The sequence below is a fragment of the Grammomys surdaster genome, unplaced genomic scaffold (genome assembly GCF_004785775.1).
Source record: "Grammomys surdaster isolate TR1022 unplaced genomic scaffold, NIH_TR_1.0 126197, whole genome shotgun sequence".
NCBI lineage: Eukaryota > Metazoa > Chordata > Mammalia > Rodentia > Muridae > Grammomys > Grammomys surdaster.
The window spans coordinates 2333806-2356495 of record NW_021621002.1 but is presented as its reverse complement, the minus strand read 5'-3'; the positions used below and the strand labels follow the sequence as shown (position 1 = coordinate 2356495).

The 22690-nt window shown below is 44.6% G+C and overlaps 1 protein-coding gene across 2 annotated transcripts; it reads right to left on the bottom strand.

The window, feature by feature from the left end:
- Positions 1-6363: 6363 nt before the first annotated feature.
- On the bottom strand, positions 6364-13188 carry Ggct (gamma-glutamylcyclotransferase). Of its 2 annotated transcripts, XM_028758386.1 has the most exons (4): positions 12970-13182; positions 9237-9382; positions 7777-7912; positions 6364-6715 (listed from the first exon to the last, which is right to left on the bottom strand). In XM_028758386.1, the coding sequence occupies exons 1-4, from the start codon at positions 13108-13110 to the stop codon at positions 6572-6574; spliced, it is 567 nt and encodes a 188-aa protein (XP_028614219.1). In that variant the 5' UTR covers positions 13111-13182; the 3' UTR covers positions 6364-6571. The 2 variants fall into 2 exon arrangements, with proteins under 2 accessions (XP_028614219.1, XP_028614220.1); XM_028758387.1 differs by lacking the exon at positions 7777-7912 and having other exon boundaries at positions 12970-13188.
- Positions 13189-22690: the final 9502 nt, after the last annotated feature.

The window sequence follows — 22690 nt, the reverse complement described above, 5'->3', positions numbered from 1 at the left end:
CCTGCTCCACACTCTATGTACTCATCCTGCTCCACACTCTATGTTATCACCCTGCTCCACACTCTATGTACTCACCCTGCTCCACACTCTATGGACTCACCCTGCTCCACACTCTGTGGACTGACCCCGCTCCACACTCTATGTGCTCATCCTGCTCCACACTCTATGTACTCACCCTGCTCCACACTATGTACTCACCCTGCTCCACTCTCTATGTGCTCATCCTGCTCCACACTCTATGTGCTCACCCTGCTCCACACTCTCTGTACTCACCCTGCTCCACACTCTATGTACTCACCCTGCTCCACACTCTATGTACACACCCTGCTCCACACTCTATGTACTCACCCTGCTCCACACTATGTACTGACCCTGCTCCACACTCTATGTACTCACCCTGCTCCACACTCTATGTACTCACCCTGCTCCACACTATGTACTCACCCTGCTTCACACTCTATGTACTCACCCTGCTCCACACTCTATGGACTCACCCTGCTCCACACTCCATGGACTCACCCTGCTCCACACTCTATGTACTCACCCTGCTCCACACTCTATGGACTCATCCTGCTCCACACTCTATGTGCTCACCCTGCTCCACACTCTATGTGCTCATCCTGCTCCACACTCTATGGACTCACCCTGCTCCACACTCTATGGACTCACCCTGCTCCACACTCTATGTACTCACCCTGCTCCACACTCTATGGACTCACCCTGCTCCACACTCTATGGACTCATCCCCTCACCAGCAACTACATTGAGTGCCCATTTTATTGTCATTTTTAAAAATCTCCTCACCTATTCCACATTGGGAGTTTTAGAAAAATGAATCATGTTACAATTTTGACAGGAGGTTTGTTACGTTGGTTCTGGGTTAGGGTAGAGCAGACAATTTTACCATGGGGCTTCTCCATGAACATTATCTTTCGATCTTTCAACACATAACTGTCACCAGTCATCTTCCATCCTCTTGTGTCCTCCTTGATTTCTTTCTCCAGCATTTTGTAGTTTTCACTACCCACGCTATTCATAGCTTTCTAAGATTTACACTTTAGCATTTCCAGGACTTTTCATTTCTTTTTTTGCTATTATTCTGAGACAGAATCTCATTGTGTGGTCCACGTAGGCCTTGAACACACAATCTTACCTTTTACACCTCCCATGTGCAATGAGTAGAAGCACACACCACTCTGCATAGCTAGTAGTTTCTTTCCTTTTTTCTTTGAAAGTAATTGTGTACATGACTGGTTAGAATTACAATGTTCCAGCCCAAGTGGGGAATTGTGGTGGTTACTTAAATGTATAGAATTACCATGTGATCTATTATCTTGCTCCTAGGTATAAACCAAAATAACTGAAAATATGTGTACATAAATGTTTTTGGAAGAAGTATCCATAGCAGTTGGAAACGAGAACAGTCCAAGTGCCCACGATGGGATGAAGGTAAACAAGTGTGGTGCACGCACCCAGCTCATGCTATTCACAAAACAGATGTGACGGTCAGGCGCCTACTACAGGGAGGCTGAAGCTCCAGGACACCGCACTGGCACTGGAGGGACGTTATAAACGGACACCTGTATGATCCCACTTCCATGAAGTATGTATGACAACTAAATCCACACATATTGGAAACAGACTCGAGTTTCACGAGGGTGGGAGAGCGGGCAAACCTTTTGTACCTGGTTTCACTTGGGGGGTGATATGTTTTGGAACTGGAGATGGTTATAACACTGTACAAAATACCAACCATTCACTTAAAATGGCTGTTTCATAAAAATATAGCTACAAACCTGCAAGTGGTATTCTTAGCTGTTGTTTTTAGTTCATGTGTATGAGTGTTTTGCCTGCGTGTATGTATGTGTACCGCTTGCATCTCTGGTACCTGTTCAGGCCAGTATAGAACATTAGGTGAGCTTCTAGGTGGGTCCTGGGAACAGGTCCCAAGTCCCCTGGAAGAGCAGCCAGTGCTCCTAACCACGTGAACTCTCTTTCTGTCCCCAGTTTTTTTTTTTTTTTTTAATTTTGCTATACTGAGACTGAAATGCAGGGCCACACACAGGCTGTCTCCTTCTGAGAGACAGCTCCAGGTGGTATTGTATCTTTATTTTCATTGCCTATGTGTTCATCTCAAGTATACAGGAACACAGAGGGCTTTTTGTATCTGTTACCTTGTATTCCATGACCCCATTGGACTTGATTGATTATAGAGATTTTTTTTTAATCTCCCGTTATTCTCTGCATGGACAATTCTGTGTGTAAGTGGGGATGGTGTAACTTACTGTTTTTTAAATTATTACATTGGGAGAGACAGTGAGATTGAGAGAGCAAGAGTTGGGGGTGGGGGCTGTTGGCAAGAAGTCAGAGGGCAGCCTGAAGAGGTCAGTTCTCTCCTTCCACCATGTGAGTCTGGGTCTCAAACACAGGTCTACAGGCTTGGCAGCAAGTGCCTTACCTGCAGAGCCTTCTCACTGCCCAGTTTACCCTTTGTGTTCCCTTTATCTCTTCTGCTCTAGTGCACGGCTGTACCATTTCACTGTGTTGAATGGGAGAGTGTGGACCCTTTTGGTGTAGGGGTAAAGCCTTTGGTAGTTGAAGTGTAACGTCACCAACTATGATTTTTATAAACTCTTGTCAAATTGCTAGTCCCCTTTTCCTAATTTTCTCGGTGTTTTGTGAATGGGTGTGTGGGTGTTCTTTCATTTTCTTTTCTCCCAGAGGTGGCTTGACAGATTTGTAAATACCACACCATCATGACATCTGTGGAATGAGCCCTACTTTGTCATGGCTCCCAACCCTTAGGTAAGGTTGAATCCTATTAACTTCTTTTTCCTTAAGCATTTTTTTTAAAAATCCACACTCATTAAGAATACTCATCTGTGGGTTTAGTTTTCTTTGTATTGTTAGTTTGGGTACTAACTTCCTAAAAATGAATTAGGTAAAGTTAACAGTTGTTCTGTTTCCTTTGCTCTGAAACTTACCTTATCTGAAACTAACATGGGAACCAGTTTGCTTTGGCTCATGTCTGCATCCTAGATCTTTGTCCACCATTCCCTTTCAAACTGCCTGGCATAGTTTTCTGTAGACAGCACAAGGCTGGGTTGTTTTTACATCCGTTTTGCCAATTTCTATGTTTTAATTATCATATTTATGTTTAGGGCTTTTTTTTTACATGCATAAGTGTTTGCCCACATGTTTGTTTGTGTACCAACTATATGCTTGGTGCCTGAGGCCAGGAAGGGGTGGTGGAGCCTCCAGAACTGGAGTTATGGCTGTGAGAGATCCTGTGGGTGCTGGGAACTAAAACCATGTCTTCTGCAAGAGCAGATTACTCTTAACTACAGAGCCCTTTAGCAGCTCCAAGCATACACTTAGATACTTATACTTAATAACTGGCATCCTGATTACTCCACCATCTTATTTTTGCTTTTTAGTTGAAGCTTGTCATATTTATGGTCCTCCTGCCTCAGCTTTTCAAGTACTGGGATTATAGGTACATAAACACACATATGCTGGCTTTCTTCTTGTCTTCTAATAGTGTAGTGAGGGTTTTTTTTTTAATTTTTTGAATAAATTCTTTCTGTATTTGTTTTATTGGTTGCCTACTGGGGTGTTACACATCCAAATACAGGAGGCTTATCTTCTTTCCCCGTCTAAGCATGCTCTGTGCGTTCAGGCCTTGGCAGTTAGGATTACAACTTGTGTGGGATCCTAGTGCACTTATCCTAATTTTTCACACCGTGACCTTTTTATCTTTCTGATGTGCAAAGCTTCCTCCTTTTATTATTTATTTTCTTCATTGTTTTGGGCAGGATGGCTAGTAATATTTTTATAAACTTGTCTTTGTCTGTCTTTGCAGTCATTGTTAACGGTTCTGGGGTTTTCCAGCTCTCCATGAAGTATGCCGCTTCTGGACTCGGCCATTTCTGATGGAAAACATCGTTATCACTGAAACTGTTGCTTTTTCTCTGAAAAGTGTTACTCCTCACTACTTTCAAGAATTTTTCATTTTCCAAACTGACTATGGAGTGCTTTGGTGTGCACTTCTTTGGGCTTGCATGGGGCCCACTCAGCTACTTTGTCCTTTGCAAACCTCAGGATGTTTTGGCTTCTGTAACAGATAATCCTAGTACACGTCACCTCACCCTGGCATCTATAGTTAGTTTACCGCCTAGCCTGGGAATTTCCTAGTTCTTGGAATATGATCACCAACTGAAATCAGAATATACTGGAGTTTTATAAGGCTCCCGATCTATTTAAGTCCTGTTTCGGCTGGTTCACTGTGAAACTGTTCTAGCATGGAGGGCAGGGGACCATCAGCAATGGTCACTTAGTTCTGATGACTCACTGAGAGAGGGTGTTGATGCCAGGTCCTTCCCAAGCTTTTTGACACTACACTTACGGTGGCAAAGGGGTGACAGGGTTTCTTGTCTTATGCATGGGTATGTGCAAATCCAGGCTCTCCTCCGGGCCTCTGTTGGCATGGTGGAAACGCGTCCTGCAGCGCTTCTCTATGGCCTGCCTGGAGTGTTTGATCTCTCAATGTTTTTGATTGCCAAGCTGTCCCTTTCCCGGTACCATCATCAGAGCAGGCTGTGTGTATTGTGTACAATCATTCAAGCACACCTTCTTTCTGCTTCCAGGACATGGCTTTTTAGTTGCATGCCTGAGCTGTATGAGGTGAAAGAAAACTCAAGGGAATTTAGCACTCTGGGGCCTTGGGTCTTAAGGCCCTACTGAAGGCTCTGCCATCTCCCGAAACTTTCAGTACTGCCCCAATTTGTGTCATAAATAATAGTTTTAGTTGTACTGAACTGGGGAAATAGGTAAAAGTACACCCACTCCATCTTCCCAGAACCCAGAAACCAGTGTCCATACTCCCCTATTTTAAATTGTTGTGGGGTTTGTTTGTCGTTTTTGAGATGAGGCTTTAACATACAGACCAGGTGGGATTTAAGCAAACCTCCACCTCAGCCTGAGTGCTAGGACTACAAGCACACAGTTCCATGCCTAGTAAGGCCGTGGCTTATGTGAGAGAGGGTGGGCACGAAGGCCAGAGGCCAGCCTTGGTGTCATTCCTTGGAAGCCATCTCCTTTTCCTCTCACCAGTCTGGGAACTCTCTGTGAAGGCAAGGCTGGCCAGCCAGCTGGCCCTAGAGATCTGCCCTGTCTGTTCTTGCAGCACTAGGACTGCAAGCTTAGAACACCAGCGTTTTTGGACAGGGGTTCTAAGGATGGGCCTGGGGTCCTCAGGCTTATATATTAGGCACTTTACCAGTTGAGCTATTCACCCAGCTCCAAGCTCCTATCTTTAGTGCTTTCACTTGTGGAAACTGGGGCCAGCAAGTAGGAGCCATGCCAGTCCTTTCAAAGGCTTCTGGTCCCTTACCCTACTCTGCACAGAAATGCTCCAGGGCTAATGCTGCATCTGCACCAGGACATTGAGGCTATTCCTTCCCAGCCTTGCTCTCGGCTCACAAGCCACCTTTTTTTTTTTTTCTGGGACAGTGGCTATCACACTTTGAAGATTTCTGTTATTTTTCTGCAATCTAGGACCTAATTATAATTTTGTTTTGTTTTTCAAGAGTTGTATTGTTTGTTAAAGGGCCCAAACCACTGATTAAACAACATGGAATCCCTTGCTGCATTATGACACACGTGTGTGACTAGATGTAGAAAGGCTGGGAGGCAGGACAACCCTGAATACAAGGCCATCCTGGGCAACCGAACAGGCTTATGTCTCCAAAGCCAGAGAAATCCCAAAGCCCATTACTTGATAATGACTGCTAAGACAAGAGCCAAGCTGTGCCCGAAGCTTGACACGTGTTTACTCATGAAATCTTCAAATTCAGGTTTGTGACTTTCCCTATTTATACAGGTGAAGCAACTAAGGTCCAGTGAACCAGGGACGCTCAAGTCCCACAACTGGACAGTGGGAGCCTCAGCTAGGCCCAGTCGCACAAGATTGTAATCCCAGCTATATGAGCTGAGGCAAGATGGTCACAGGTTCAAGGCCAGCTTGGCTCGGGTCCACAGTACCACTTAATACAGACTCTATGAGGTAAGGCTGCTCTGTGCGGTCTGAGCTGAGCACAGCAAGGTGGAGCTCTTGCTGGGAAACCCCTTAGAGCCACGAATGCAGTCGCCCCTCAAAGGACAGTGTCTCATCTTTGTACTCCTCAGAGCCTTACCACCTATTCTCTTGTGTTTTGCTTACTTCTTACAAGCCGACCGGATTCAAGCGGAAAGCAGACCAAGTGCAGCACTGCGCCCCTGGGCTGCAGATCTACCCTCCGCCACAGAGGTTTCCCACACAGTGTGAGGGCTACAGGGGTGTCCACAGGAGGACCCACAGCCATCACCACTTGCACATGCCAGGATCCCCTGGCCCCTTTTAATTTCTAATCGGTATCTCCAGTTCTTTGTTACAGTTGGAAATAAGGGATCGTCTAAGTGAGAAGCCCTTCACGGCGCTGCTGAAAATCAACAGGTCAGAAACAAGGAGGTCTAGACTCCCGCTCGCAAACGTTAAAACCCTTCATACTAGCACACACGTCTTCGGCATCTGTTAGGACAGTTTTGACTCTCCCTTTCTGATGATGTCTTCCATTTCGTCTGAGATCTTTCCTTTATAGTCATTTGGTTCTATCACCTTTAACTTCTCTTGGTATTCCTGTGGCAAACCGTTTTCCTTCGCACCCAGGCAGATAACCTAGAGATGGATAAAACAGGAAAACCCTTTAGTTAGGAGTGTGGTTTAGTGTAGCACCATGGCTTTGTCTGTGCTGTCAAGATACACCATAGTGGCTTTAGATGACTAAAGAATAAATACATTTTAAAACAAGAGGCAGGCAAAGCCAGCTGTTCCTTACTCTGAGTGTGGGGACAGAAGGGACTTTCTGGGGAGTCTGAAGCATTGCCGGAGTATCAGTTCTACACAGCAGCATGACTTAAGATGTTTTCATGTTAAGACAAAATGCATTGTTATGGTATGAAATTCACATGATGTTTTAAGAAAAACCGCACTCTTAAAAAATAAAAATTACCCAGGCAGTGGTGGTGCATGCCTTTAATCCCAGCACTTGGGAGGCAGAGGCAGGCAGATTTCTGAGTTCGAGAGTTCAAGGCTAGCCTGGTCTACAGAGTGAGTTCCAGGACAGCCAGGGCTACACAGAGAAATCCTGTCTCAAAAAAAAAAAAAATTATAATAAATAAATAAATAAAAATTAAATTCAGTTTAAAACAAGACAAAGCTTACAGGAAGCGGCTCTGTCGATGGCACTGTCTGTTTCTGCTTGGATGAGACACAGAAGACGAGGGTCAGCTATTCAGCTGACTCCCAAGACCCTAACCGGTCAGACCCTCTCAGCACCTGTGTAACCCTCTACAGCAGCCTAGTCCCTACAGGCCACACAAGGTAACATGGGGCGTCGGGCCTCGCATCCCTCTTGGGTCTTGTGTATTGGAGGTGGAGTCCCTGACTCCAAAGGGCCTAGTGATCTTTCCATTTAGGGGGAAAAATACTTCATCAGCAGAAAATATATTCCCTCTCCCCCCAAAAAAATAAATGTTTTATGAGATACTGTTTAAGAAAAAATTACGAAAGTATATGTATAGATTGCTATATATAATAGATATCATAAATCTGTTAAGATATACTTTTCTTATTTAAAACATTTGATTAAAATGTTCACGTGGAATTTTAAATTGTTAAAAGCTTTCTGAGCCTGCAATGCTCAGTGAAGTGAGAAAGCTGCAGTCCAGGCAGCTTACCTTCTTGTACTGTGGTGACGGGGGTGCTGGCTCATAATTTGTCATCAGGTAGCTTCGGCAGGTTATCTCTTTCCCTTCTTGAGTTGAAACTTTAATTTCTATCACAACATACACTCCACTTTTAACCCCTTCTTGCCTGAAACCAAACAAACCGTATTTTAGCTACACGGGACCTAGGAGAATGGTTCTGGGGTAAGATGTTTTATTCGTGTTGAAGTGTAAGATTAACCATTTCTCTACATACCCACGTTTGCTCACTGTGTGCTAGGTAACGCAGAACGTTTAAGCGTCACCATGTCAAAAGTACATTTAGCACGTTTAAAAACTTTTTTTAAAAAAATAGTTTCACTATGTAGCCCCCCTGTCTGGCCGCAGTATATAGCACAGGTTGGGCTTGAACACACAAATCTGCTTCTGTCTCCTGAGTGCTGAGATTAAAGGTGTGCCACACCTTGTTTTTGTGTGCTGCCATGCCTAGTGTGCTTACCATTTTAATATTACAGTTGGCTTCTGGATCCACTTATTCAACCAACTTTGGATGGAGAATATTTTCTTAGGTCTGAACTCAATACATATGGACTATTTTTACTGGTTATTATTCCCTTAAAATGAAAGTTGTTACAGTAAAATACACTGATAATGTATTAGGTAGTGAAATGACCAAGAGACAATAAAGTAGTACAGGTCTGTACAGGTAGGCCACATCCAAGTATCATGTCAAGTTATACAAAAGACTTAACAGCTATAGATTCTGGTGTGCTTGGAGGTCAAAGAAATACTCTGTGAACACAGAGGAATTTCATTTGGTACACTTCCGGCTGACCTCTCCGTCTATTCTTCCTGTCTGAAAACACACTTCAATAGGCTCACGTTTACCTTTGTGCCCGAAGCCATATTCCCTAGAATACCAAACAAGAGTCCATAATCTGACAGCAAGAGAATGTCAGCCGGCTCTTCCTTGGCAGTCTGTCTGCATTGTATCAGGCACCCTGTCCCACAGCTCTGAGAATTTTAGTTCTACTGTGCTGGTCAATGCCCTTCTTATTACTTCAACGGCAACCTCAAAGAATTTTAACCAACTCACTTTCGAAATCATTTTTTGACAATTATAAGTTTCATAACCTTTTGCAATATGAAACCAGAAAGATAATTTTTAATAAGAGACAAGCAGAACTAAAAAATAAGGGCTTTCATTTTTCACCTAAGAGAGACAAGCATCCAATCAGTAAGTGTGACCCTCCCCTTCTAGATTTGTTAGTAAGCTCCAGGGTTCTAACTATTGTACTGACTCTGAAGAATAAAGAACATATCTATAGTGTATCCACAAAAGTACATCGTACAGCCCGCTTTGTTACTTATTATTGTAACTGAAAATCAGAAGTACTACAGTGTAGCCACTATGCACATCTAAACGGCCCGCTTTGTTACTTATTATTGTAACATAATTAGAAGCCACCTACTCATCCAGAGAACTTAAATTGCTTTTGTTCATTTTCCACACTACTCCCCACACTTCATCGCCAGGACTTTGAAAAATGGTAGCTATACCTCCGTGCCACCTCTCACTCATTTTGCCTTGGAAATTGCCGAAGTCGAGCTTAAAGTCCTGCAAAGGAAACCAAAGCGATACGATCAGTATCTATTTGGGCATGGATTTCTTTCCTCAAAATACAAATAATCTGCATTGGCCTCCATGCAAGTAAACCATTCAACAAACTTTTGTTTCTGTGTCTACAAAGCTGTGGAAAATACAGATTATCATCAAGACCCAAATCTCAAAGACTATAGATTCTTATTTTCCTTTAAAAATGAAGCTTATTCTAATGTTATTCTAAACATTAAAAGAAAAAACCTTAAAGACAAAGATCCTTAAAACTCAATATACCACGCAATAGCTTTAGCTTTCACTTGTTTGCAAATGACATCTCAGCCTACTTAAGTGCACATGCATTTTTACTTAGACCCGCTGGATGACGGTCACACAGGGATTATGATATACTTCTGTGTCTGTAGAGTATCTTACCTGCAAACCACTGTATGTGCCCTAAAGGGGGCCGGCATGTGTGTGAGCATTCATCTTCATGAACTGTACCCATTTATTTCCAGTAACCTAAGAGCAGCTAATACTTACTGAATATTTATTGTGTGCGATACATACCAGCTATTACTTTACATAGACCAATCTTTTGCTCAATTTATAGCAAAAAATCTATAGCTTACAAAGATTAAGCCTCTTCTTCCCTAAGCTCTCATAACTAACAAGCAACAGAGACATCTTTCTGATTCAGCTTCTACCATCGCTGATGGGCAATCAGAGCTGAGGGAACTTGTCATGTGTGGTCTAGGAAGGTGTCCTTCCATCTCTCCTGGGCTTAGATTCGTTAGCAGCAAAATACAAAAAGGGTAGGCCAAATGACAGTGTTGTCGGTCCCTTCTGGTTTATATTATCCCTGTCACCTATGTTTGCTCAGAAACCTTGTTTGATACTTCAGGGAAAACACTGGTCCATGTGACAAGGCCCTTCATGCAGCATACTGGGTATTCCAGCATCAGTAGGTCTGATCAAAGCTACAGTCCACACCAGAGACTGGTAGCCTACTGCTAAATGCAGCAGGCAATGTCATTCCTTGTCTGGTTCTATGGCTCAATGCTAGTGTGACACAGGCAGTTACCTCTCCAGATCAGCTCTTTCTTCTGATTTGCGGTTGACCTGATCTTCTCACCTCTTTGCTAACTCCTCCTCTACTTCTGATCCTAAAATGTCAGGGTTTCCCTGGGGTTCAGCTTAGGCCTTTTTTGAATTTAGCAATGTGCCCAGGATAGCCCAGGATAGCCTAGGATAGCCCAACTACCTCCAGAAGCTTCTAATACCATCGAATGCTTCAGCCACCTTTAAAATAATACCACATATCTATTCTGAGGCTCAAAAGTACTTAGATCTGGGACCAGCACACAGAGAATGTCTAACACATGCTCACAAATATTTACCATTCATGTGATTGTCTAGAAAGCATCTTAAACTCGATTATGTACAAAGTTAGTTTATAATTTTTACCTCCAAACCTGATTCTCCTCTGTGAACATTATCACCATCATCTACTCGGCTGTTCAAAAACTTGAGTCATATTTGATATCTCTTCCCTTCACACGCACACAGTCATCAAGTCCTAATGATGTTATCTTCTGGGTATTGCTCTGAGCAGGCTACCTTCCCTGGCACCACCCTATTAGATCATGGTGGCATTATCTCTGACATGAATGTGGCAAATCTTAACTGGGCTTCCAATACCCACGCTTGCCCCATTTTGCATAGTAACCAGAACGAGCTTTCAAATACGTAAATCACACCATCTGCTTTCATCCTGTAAGACGCTCCACTCAGCCTGCAAGAGACTGTCCAAAGTCCTCTGTGGTCATTGTTTCAGTCAGGGTTTCTATTCCTGCACAAAACATCATGACCAAGAAGCAAGTTGGGGAGGAAAGGGTTTATTCAGCTTACACTTCCATGTTGCTGGTCATCACCAAAGGAAGTCAGGACAGGAACTCACACAGGGTAGGAACCTGGAGGCAGGAGCTGATACAGAGGACATGGAGGGATGTTACTTACTGGCTTGCTTCCCCTGGTTTGCTCAGCTTGCTTTCGTATAGAACCCAAGACTACCAGCCCAGGGATGGCACCACCCACAAAGGGCCCTCCCCCCTTGATCACTAATTGAGAAAGTCCCTTACAACTGGATCTCATGGAGGCATTTCCTCAAGGGAAGCTCCTTTCTCTGTGATAACTCCAGCTTGTGTCAAGTTGACACAAAATCAGCCAGTACAGTCATGTTAGAATGTGGCACTTTCTTATCTTTCCAGCCCTTGTGCCACATCTCCCTACAGTCTCCAGCCACCTCCTTCTTCTCTGGTGCTTTGAACAAGTTATCCTCTCCGAGGGTTTTGTTTGTTTGTTTGGTTTTGGTTTTGTTTGTTTGGTTGGTTTTTCCCTCTTCTCATCTCCATTCAGGTGTCAGCTTAAAAGTTATACCCAGGAGGGCTTTCCCGAGCACCTAGGTGAGGTCCTCTGGTCATATATGCTGCTGCACCTTGCATGTCCTCTTTTAAGGCTAACCACAGCTATCATTCATCATCTTCGTGGTATTTCTTTCCTGTACTCAAAGTACTGGAACTCTCTTCCTACACTCTCAGGAGTTTTAGACAGAGTACAGAGAGTAAGACTCTCATTTTTGAAACTTCAAAGGCTAGGAGCTGGTTATCAGATCATCTTGCTTGCTAAGTAAGGACAACATGGATACATGGTAAGATTCAGCCAATCAGGGCATCCCGCAGGGTCTTTCAACTGGAACTAGTGTTTAAGATTATCAGGGACTTCTGGGTTTCAGGAACTGCGGGGCTGTGGCAAAGCAGCAGACAGGAGCCAGTTCCATATTATGTTTACTAGTTCAGGAAAGACGCAGCCCAGCTTCTAGGGCTGGGCTGGTCCTCTCCTGCTGTAATGCTGGTTGTATATACACACACACACACACACACACACCAGGCCTGTCGGTTTATTCAGTTCTATAGTCCAGTCTTCCAGGTGAATCTATGAGCTCCCTAACAGTCTTCCGACATCCGCCCCCCTCCCCAATCTCCTTTCTTAAATCAGCCGGTTTCAGTTGCCTGAAGCCAAGAATTGACAAGGCTAGCAAAGTCCGCTAAAGTCGTCAATGGCCCTACACACAATCAGGTTGTACAGCGGAAAGGTCCTCAAGTTAGCGAGGCTGCTCAGTCATCTTTGTAACCCCAGCACTGAGTGCCAGAAGAATATGTACTAAAGAGGAAATGAACTATGGTCAAGATGAACTTTACCAGAGTTAAAGTTCATCGGGCTACTATACTAACTGAGAGAACACTGCTGTCACTGTTGAAAACATGACTCCAAGTCCTGATCCAGGTATCAAAGCCAGGACCGCTCAGATCCTAAGGAAAAGACAGGGAAATTTTCACAAAACTGTGAGATAGATAAGGTATGCACAGGACAGAAAGCAGCTAGTTCTCAACTCAGAAACACCTATTAAAGGCATCTTACAAGATGCTCGAAGTCAATGGAAAAGGACAACCAGTGGAGGGCTGAGAACTCCGATGGTAGCCAGAGGATCCTGGCAGGGGTCGCAGCTAGCCCGCTCTCCCGGGCGCGGGCACAACGGCACTGACCTGCAGGCGCGCCACGCAGCAGAACTCGGCGGAGGGGTTTCGCAGGTGGATCCTCTCGGTCAGCAGATTGCTGCCGTAGGCGAAGTACAAGAACGTCTCCCCCTCCTGCCCCGCATGGCCCTCACAGTCGGAGCTCGCCATGTCCACTCGTCCACGCCAGCAGCGTCAAGCACAGAAGATCCCGGCCAGCGCTGCTAAAAAAGAGTAGCGCGCGGCCACCCACGCGGGAGCGCAGAGCGGCGGGCGGAGCTGCAGAGAGAGCGCGCTGCGGATTGGCTGTCGGCTTGCCGGCGTGGGCCAACTAGCAGGATTGGCCCGTCTACACCTCCTCCCGCCCACTGGCGTCGCTTTTTTATTGGATACATCCCCTCGGATGTCCGGCCCCCTGCCTGAGGCACCGCTGATTGGCGGATCTAACGAGCAGCCAGAGAGCCGCTACTGGCGACTGTGATGGCTACGTGCGCCGTAGTTTTCCCGGTCTGACGGCGACGGCCCTGGTCAGCCAGTGGTGCGGTGGGCTCCGCTCCTGGCACAGTTGAGACAAGGCCTCATACTGCTGCCGGCCTAGCCTGGAACTTGCGGCAGTCCTCCTGCCACAGCCTTCCTGGAATGGGAAGGCCGATCCTACAAGTTTTCTTAGGATCACTACTGAGGTTGCCTCTCTGGGTGTCTGGGTAGCCCTTCCCCCACGTTCAGATCTCGACGTGGCATTTGCTAACCAGTTGACTGTCTTCATCATTGCAATCTGTTTCCTCTTTTTAAAATAGAGCGACACAAACCCTCCATTGACTGCCGTAGGCTCTCAGATATCAATCTAAATACAACTCCACACTGACAGGTGCCAGGATTCCTGGAGAAATGACTGAATCCAGGTCAAAGCTGGGAATGAAAAATACCTCTTGGAAGAACAATAATCCAGAAAAGGAGAATCCCAAGACGAACGAGATCCTTCCTAAAAGACCACTCACTAGACAAAGTGAGAACAACTTAAAGATCGGAACAACTGAAAACTATAAAATGATCATTAAATGTACCTCATTCCCTTCAGGAGGTAAACCAAATTAAAACAGAAAAGAGAATCATATTGCCTTGCTATCAGTGGTGAACACTGCATCGCTTTTAAAAAGTAGCTATTTAAGAAAATGAGCGTTCTTCTGCCTTTCTAGTACCAGCTGTATTTTTTTTGAAAACCAAATAGCATTAGCTGAAGAGGAAGCAATTCTTTGTTTTTTTTTAAAAAAAAAGTATACTGGCTAAATGGAGGAAGGGGACATTGGGTACTGGGGTTAGAACATTCGTCTCTGATAAAACAAAACCTACTGTTAGGAGCGTCAGGCCACAGAAATGTTCATAGGTATCGGGTATCCCCCAGGGATCACTGCTAGTCATTGGGCAGGGGGACCAGGACTATTTAGGAAACATGACCTCTCTCACCTGATAGCCAGTCAATCTGGTCATCAATAAAAGAAGACTAGCCTGACACAGTCTTCTGATAGGAAGCGGCATGACGCTGGGCATTGTGGACTGCACCTTTAACCCCAGCACTCAGGAGGCAGAGGCAGGCAGATCTCTGTGAGTTCAAGGGCAGCCTGGCCTACAGATGGAGTTCCAGAATAGCCAGGGCTGTTATACAGAGAAACCCTGTTTTGAAAAACAACAACAGCAGCAACAACAATATGAAGCAACATTAAACCTACACACCTGTGAACTACAATTTACAAAGGTCTTTAGCCTCAAAATGAGCCTTATATAACAACACCCTGTTCCAGAAACTATTTACGTCTAAGAATAAATGGCAATAGAAGAAAACAAGAACACCTTGAACATATCTCTTAACATTGTTGTGATTGAAAATAAAAGGTAAGGCTGGGTCCAGCTAGAGTAGGTAAAGCACTTGCTACCAAGCCTGAAGAGCGTTACATCTCCAGTACCCATATGGTAGGAAAGACCCAGCTCCTGTAGGTTTCCTCTGACCTCTGCGTGCGCCCACATACACACACAAAATGGGTAACCGTATACATGTATTAAAAGGTGTTTTTGGAAAGACAAGACTGAGGGAGGGCTGTTCTAGTCTAAGAGAAACGAGACCTGAGGGCTAAATGTGATGGCTTGTCCTTGATTGATTCTGATATGTTGACTCAAATAGAAATATATTTTAGGGACAACTGAACTTGAATTTGGATGGCAGTATTTGATGATATTAGACAATCATTATTAAATAGGTAGCGGTTTTGGCTTATGCAGGAAAATGGGTTTATTTTAGCATGCATAGTGACGTATCTAGGCTGACACACTTGATAACTATATTTTAAAAGAATTCAGAAAAATAGCTAAATGCTAGTGGGAGTGATATGTATTGGGATGTTCACTATACTGTTCTACTCTTTATAAGATGAACATATTTATCTTAAGAAGGAAAAAATAGAAAAAGAAGGTATAAGGAAAGCACCTGGCACCCATGTGCCTCAGCAGGCACCCGTGTGCCTCAGCGGGCACTTGCTGTGTAGTCTGCAGTAGGAGACTACTGCCTTCTCACCCCAACCGCAAGGTGGGACTGCACAGGCACCTGGTCCTCTCAGAGCGTGAGTTCCTGTCAGCACACATTCTCTACATTATCCTGATCCCCTGAGGCCTCTGCTTCAGAGTACCGCCAAAGGCTCTGTTTTAAAAGTTGCTTGTAACTACAGAAAATGAGTTGTTTAGGGGTTTTGTTATAAAATGTACTATTTAGGGCTGGGAGTATTTTTTTTTTTGAGACAGAGTTTTGCAGTGCTGTCTAGACTGACCTTGAACTCCCCATCCTGCCTCAATAGCATCTAAATGCTGGGATTACAATCCAGCCTCACCGCGGGCAGCAAATGAGTTATCTTAAAGGTTATTTCTCTCCCTATACATCTTTCAGATGGCTTACTGTCATGGCAGTTAATTCTTCTCCACACTATTTTTGTGAAAAAAAAATTCTAAAGTGAAGTTTAAAGTTTCCTTAAACTCTGAAAGCTTTGCATTTTCCAAATATTTATTTAGCTATCCCACAGAGAATGTGGTGCGCAAAGCAATACTGGCCAGTAAGGGGCAGTAGGTAGCAAGGTTAGTTGTGGGTTTTGTATCTGTTTTGTCAAGTTTAACACTAGTTGACACTCACTGAACTCTTGTTAACTATGAGGACATGACCTGAATTCTTTTGTTCACTAATTCATTTATCCTTGAAAAACCTGTACAGAAGGTTATGTTACCCTGTCCTGGTGTGGGCACAAGGACTAAAGCAGATTCCTGCATGGGGCCCTTCTCCTGAGTCACTGCCTCAGTACGGCCTCCCAGACTGCCCACCCAGCAACGCCCTGCTGCTCTAGATAGAATAATTAGTAATAACCACTTCCAGATAGAATCAAAGATATTACAAAACACCCGTGTTAGCCCTCAGTCTCTTGATGATAATGATAACAAGGCCAGATGTCTTCCAAGTGCATCTTTTAATCTAGTTGTCTTTCAGGTTTTTTGATTGTGTCATTAAAATTTTTTGAGCATGCACAAATACAATTATATCTATTAACCTATGTGACTATACAGTAAAGACATACCTAGCATTCTGTCACATCATAAGGGTAATATTATATGTTAATTTATTAGTACATCGATAAATGAAATACCGTATGCAACAACCACGAATTATACACTTAAAAGTAAACAAACTATTGTAACGATCATGTAAACATATCATGTGTATGTGTGTGTGTGCATGTGTTTATGAATGTATCTTTGGAGGCCAAAAGAAGAAATATTTACACCTTGCCGAGTTTCAAGGCACTGCAGAGAGTGGAGACTCACACTGCCTAGAATCCCCATGAAAAAGCTCCATGCGTAGCTATTCTTGTCATGTCTGACGAGGTCACCCTTAGTTTCATATCAGAGTAAGCTACAGGAGCTTGTACCAGAAGCCTAAAAGGGGGTCTTTTTTTTTCCTTGTACTTATACTTTAGTAAGAGTTTTGACGCAGTTCTTCGTAAGAAATCTTGTAAATCATGTTTCCATTTTGTGAGGATCAGTTAATTCTATGTAAATTTGATGCGTGTCTTTGAAAGAGACAGGGCCTCTGCCGGCCCAGATGAGCTTCATGGTGCTAAAAGCCAACCTGAGACAGGTGCTCTGGAGTTCTTAGTCTCCTGCCAGCGAGGAATAAAGACACCAACAAAGGAGAACTGAGCAAAGCAAAGGCAGATTATTAAGAAAAACTGAGGTAACTCCTGAGTAGAAGGGGACCCAAAGGCAGATAAAAATGGATGCACTGCCTGTGTGCGGCCTTTTCCCAGGACTTATGGCAGACGCTGGACAAAATCTGAGGTAGTTTCTATTCACATTGCTTAATTCAGGGCATATGGTGGGCCTCGTGAGTAGGGTACCCACACACTTTGGGCGTGGCCTTTTGTCCCAACTGAAAAGCTGTCTACCCACTGCTTGCCCAGTGGGGGACTCAGACATTGAAGCCCCACTCTATCCAACTTTAATCTGTTGATTGGCCGGTGACCTTACCTCACCTGCTCTTGATGCCAACCTTAGCAGGCATGGCTGGTCTCTGACCTTGGCAGGAGTCTCGCTGCGTTTAGCTGGCTGGTTTGTAGTTTAACTACGGGCCTCTTTTCTTTTCCTGCCTACGGAGAGCTATCTGCTGCCAGGAACATATTTAACCCAGCATGGGCAAATGACTTAAGTGCCCAGGCAGAGCAGGTGAATGAATGAGGGCCAATATCCCTGTCAGAGTCCCAAGAGTACACCTTCCCTTGGGATACCTCACCTCCTATGCAGCAGAGACCAGCTAGGTGAGGACTATACAGTTACAATAGAGCAAAATTGGTATATAATATTTTTTTTTACTAATGGCAACAAAGACAAACTATGGAGAAGCAAGAATCTTTCTGTTCTACTTTATTTTATTGTGGCTTTGGTTTTTCATGACAGGATTTCTCCGTGTAGCCCTGGCTGTCCTGGAACTTGCTCTGTAGACCAGGCTGGCCTCGAAGTCATAGACATTTCCTGAGTGCTGAGAATTAAAGACATGGGCCGCCACTGCCCAGGTTCTTTCCGTTATTTTAATTTAAATAAGTAAAAATTGAATTTTACTCACTTTCATACATCAATAGGCCAGCGGACTCTTTCACTTTGCGTACTTATTACTATGATCAGGATTGGGGGGGGGTTGTTTGTTTTATTTTGTTTGTTGTTGTTTGTGTTTGTTTGGTTGGTTGGTTTTAGTTTTTCAGGACAGGTTTTTCTCTGTAGTCCTGGCTGTCCTGGAACTCAATTTGTAGACCAAGCTGGCCTCGAACTCAGACATTTATTTTTAATGTGTGTGTGTGTTTATGAATGTATCTTTGAAGGCCAAAAGAAGGCATCAAATCCCCCTGGAGCTAGAGTTACAGGTGGCTGTGAGCCGGAGTTAGGAACTTACCTGGGGTCCTCTGCAAGAGCACTAAGTGCTCTTAACTCTTGAGCCATCTCTTCAGCCTCAAGACTCTGTCTTTAAAAATAACCAAACAAACAGACAAACAAAGATTAGTGGAATGTTTTAGGTAGGAATCTGACCTGGGATCTATCTCAACTGAGCGACTCTGGATGCTGATGAGAGAGTCGATAGTTTAGAGGCACAGTAGCTATTACAAACGTTAGAGAACTTGGTCTTCACTTTTGTGATGCTGAGGGTTGAATTCAAATTCAGGGCTTCACACATGCTAGGAAAACGCTCTATCACCAGCCCGCACCCATGGCCCAGCTTTGACAACTTGGCAGGGTACAAGGGACCAGGGTAGAGGGACTGAAGCTGCAAAGGAAAGGGCTAACATTTTCACAAGGGTAAGCAGACCTGACCTGCAGTGCGACCTGCTGTGACTCCATGCTTGGTCCACTCTCATTCTCAGTTTTTTTTCTGGGGAAGGAAGTGATGATCAAAGGGATGTGATTTCCCTCCAGTCACCTGAACCTGAGTCTACGTGATTCAGCCTCGACCTGGAATTGGTGGAGGAGATACGTGGATGAGGAGATACATGGATGAGGAGATAAGTGGATGAGGAGATACGTGGATGAGGAGATACGTGGATGAGGAGATATGTGGATGAGGAGATACATGGATGAGGAGATATGTGGATGAGGAGATACATGGATGAGGAGATATGTGGATGAGGAGATACGTGGATGAGGAGATATGTGGATGAGGAGATATGTGGATGAGGAGATAGATACGTGGATGAGGAGATATGTGGATGAGGAGATATGTGGATGAGGAGATACGTGGATGAGGAGATACGTGGATGAGGAGATAGATACATGGATGAGGAGATACGTGGATGAGGAGATAGATACGTGGATGAGGAGATACGTGGATGAGGAGATAGGTGGATGAGGAGATAAAGATGACCCTGCAACAGAGAACTGGAGAGCAGATAGCAACCAAACCAGAAAAGGCAGATACAGAAAACATCATGGTCACATTGCTGTGTCGCCCCAGCCATTGCCGAAGCCAGGCAGGTTCCCCACTCTAATTCACAGACCCCCCCCCCCAAAGCCTTACCCTCAAACAGCACTGTTAATGAAAATAAGGCATAGATATGCTATTATTTGAGACAGAGTCTTGCTATACCATTCAGCCTCGAACTTGCTATGAAAGCCAGGCTGGCCTTGAATTTACAGTCCTCCTGCCTCAGCTTCCCAGATGCTGGAGTTAACAAGTGTGGACAACCACACCAGGCAGTTCTTACTAAATGTATGTGATTTGGAAAAGTAATACATCTACTCTCACAGCAGTAATTAAGGATGTGCCTTAAAGACCTCTGCCTCCCACAGTAAAGTGCACTGGTGGGTCTGTATTATTTAAAATAATTACAGATGTCATACACCTGTAATCTCAGCACTGGGAGATTGCAGCAGAAGGATTGTGAGTTCAAGGACAGCTTGGGCTACACAGTGAGACCCAAGCTCAAATATCAATAAAATTAAGAGTGCTGTGCAGGTGGTGGTGACGCACGCCTTTAATCCCAGCACCCGGGAGGCAGAAGCAGACGGATCTCTCTAAGTTCACCAGTCTGACAAGCCTGATCTACAGGAAGAGAGAGTTCCAGGACAGCCAAAGTTACACAGAGAAACGCTGTCGTCTCTAAAGACAAAAAACAAACAATGAAAATAACAACAAAATACACAAACACACAAAAGAGGGCTAGAGAGATGGCTCGGCAGTTAAAAGTCCTTATTGCTCTTCCAGAGAAAGTCAATTCCCAGCACCCATTTAGATTGGCTCACAACTACCTGTAACTTCAGCTCCCAGCCGTCTGACACCCTCTCCTGGCCTCCTTGGACACCCAAATGCATGTAGCATATACTCACACAGACATACACAGACACAGATAAAAATAAAAATTAAATCTGAAAAAAAGCAATCCCTAAATATTGCGTCTGGAAGGTCACTCAATTGGTAGAGTACTCCCAGACCTGGGTTTGATACCCTACACTTATATTTTTAAAAAGAAAAAAATTCCTGTCTAGGAGGCATACACTTACAAATCCTAGCATTGAGAAGGCACTCAAAGGTGGAACCCTGGAGCTGGCTGACCAACCAGCAAGCCCCTGGCCTTAGTAAGTGATCCTGTCAGAAAACAGGGTGGACAGCTCCTGGAGAACGACAACCACGGATGACTTCTGTCCTCCACATGCACACACACAGACACACATCTTGCCTCCTACCCACCCCACGTGTGAAAACCGGTATAAGCACATATTAGTGACGCAGAGAATAGAAGACTCATCGTCAGTTCCATAAGGTCCCAGGTTAAGAAATGTGAGGTGAGCATGGACTTCTGGTCACTACAAGGATGTGGAAAAAGTATTGGGAAATAATTCCATCTGCTGCCTAAAAGCCAGAATGAGCTCCCTCTACGTCAGCTTCTCTCTCCCAACCTAAGTAGCCAGGTGTCCCCCTCTGCTGTTCCCTGTCTCCTCCCGCCTCTCTGTGGCACACTCCCCAGCCAGCCTCTCCCTGCCAGCCAACAACTTCCTGACCAAGAGCTTCCTTCTCTGATTCTGCCTGCGGTGGAAACGGCCCAGGATGGGGTGTAGGTGTCCACGGGAGGGAGTATGAACGTGGATTTGAAAACGGTGAATACTCCATTTTTACAAATCACCAGAGCCCTACTAGGGAAGGAAAGGCAGCCCTGGAGGGACATTGTCTGAGGGAGGACCCTGAATTTTACAGTAGGAACTAAAAAGGTTCTTTGGGGATCCCGGGAGAGTCATCACTTCTTTGGAAGCAGTGTCCTTTGCATGCCTTTGAGAACTCATCTTTGATGCTCGATGTTCTGGGAAATGGCCTGGGAGAGGATAGGCTGGGGAGATGGCAAGTCTGCTGGATATAGGTTCCTTACAACAGCCATGGCCAGGCAAGCCTGAGCCTGAATAGTGGTTGTAAAATGGGACGAAGCAGAATGAAGACAAGTTACTCAAGATCCATCTTACGATATCCCACCGTTCTGTAAAACCCTGTGGAAACATCTTTGTCTTTTATTACCTTACCGAACCCGGGCTCTTGTGTAAGCCGGTTATTATCTGATTCTATTCCGTCTGCCCAACTGATCTCCCAGCAGATGGTAAACTCTTTAGAGTCAGCGACCACACCTTGGAGGCCTTCAGCCCTTACTTACCACAGCATAGATGAATAGGAAGTAGTTGCCGACTAATTGACCCAGAGTGAAAAGAACTTGCTCTAGCTCCCCAATTCTTTGTCTTTCTGGGTTTTTCTGGTTCCCTGGATTTATGGAGAAGCAATTGCCCTTTAGCTGTAAGCCAACCAACCTTCCTACCACTGCGTCCCTTTAATACAGCGTCTCATGTGGTGGTGACCCCAAAACTACCGTAATGTTGTCGTTGCTACTTTATAACTGTAATTTTGCTAGTGTTATGAATCATAATGTAATATTTTTGGAGATAGAGGTTTGTCAAAGGGGTCGTGACCCACAGGTTGAAAAAAAACACTGCAAGTCTTATAAGCTAAGATTTAAAGCTTCATACTAATACTTTTGCAGATTCTAAGCAAACCCTATCAGACATGGTAGTATTGGTGTTGCGTATTCTAGCTTGTGGTTTGGCCCATGGCAGGAAGTGCTAGAGTATAGTCAATGTCAGCATGGGGTTTGGGGAGGAATACTTTAAATCATAGTGAGGCAGCAAGATCGTTCTGTGTATAAAAGTTTGCTGAATAAGTCTGATGACCAGAACTCACAGAGAGAGCAGACCCTGAAAACTGTCTTTGGGGCGATACCACACACTTGCCGTGGCATGCACCTCTCTCTCTCTGTCTCTCTGTCTCTCTGTCTCTGTCTCTCTTTCTGTGTGTGTATGTGTCAGAGAGAGAGAGAGAGAGAGAGAGAGAGAGAGAGAGAGAAACATAAGGATTTCGTTGTTAAAATTATATAGCAGGCAGCCATCTCCCAGAGTGTGCGATGGGTAACCTGTGTTCTTGTTTTAAGAGCGACTCTGGGTACTTGTAATATGTACTTAGTAAACAGATCTTCAGGTGTCTCTGTAACTATGTACTTCAGGAAGGCTGGAGCATGCTGTAGCTAAGCTTCCCTGTTGAAGGTGAATGGAACTGGAGTAGCAGGAGTGAGCGGGGGAGAGCTAGCTGAACAGAAGCAGATTTCATCTGCACTACAGATAGACTATGGGGCCTGGGGCACACTGGGCA

Bases quoted from the DNA above. Each gene is read 5' to 3' on its own strand.
- Ggct (XM_028758386.1), bottom strand. From the start codon at position 13,110: ATGGCGAGCTCCGACTGTGAGGGCCATGCGGGGCAGGAGGGGGAGACG. The intron at 9,383-12,969 runs GTCAGTGCCGTT...TTTCCTTTGCAG, and splicing joins GCTGCGTGGCGCGCCTGCAG to GACTTTAAGCTCGACTTCGG. The intron at 7,913-9,236 runs GTAGGTGGCTTC...GTTTGGTTTCAG, and splicing joins AATTTAAGTTCTCTGGATGA to GCAAGAAGGGGTTAAAAGTG.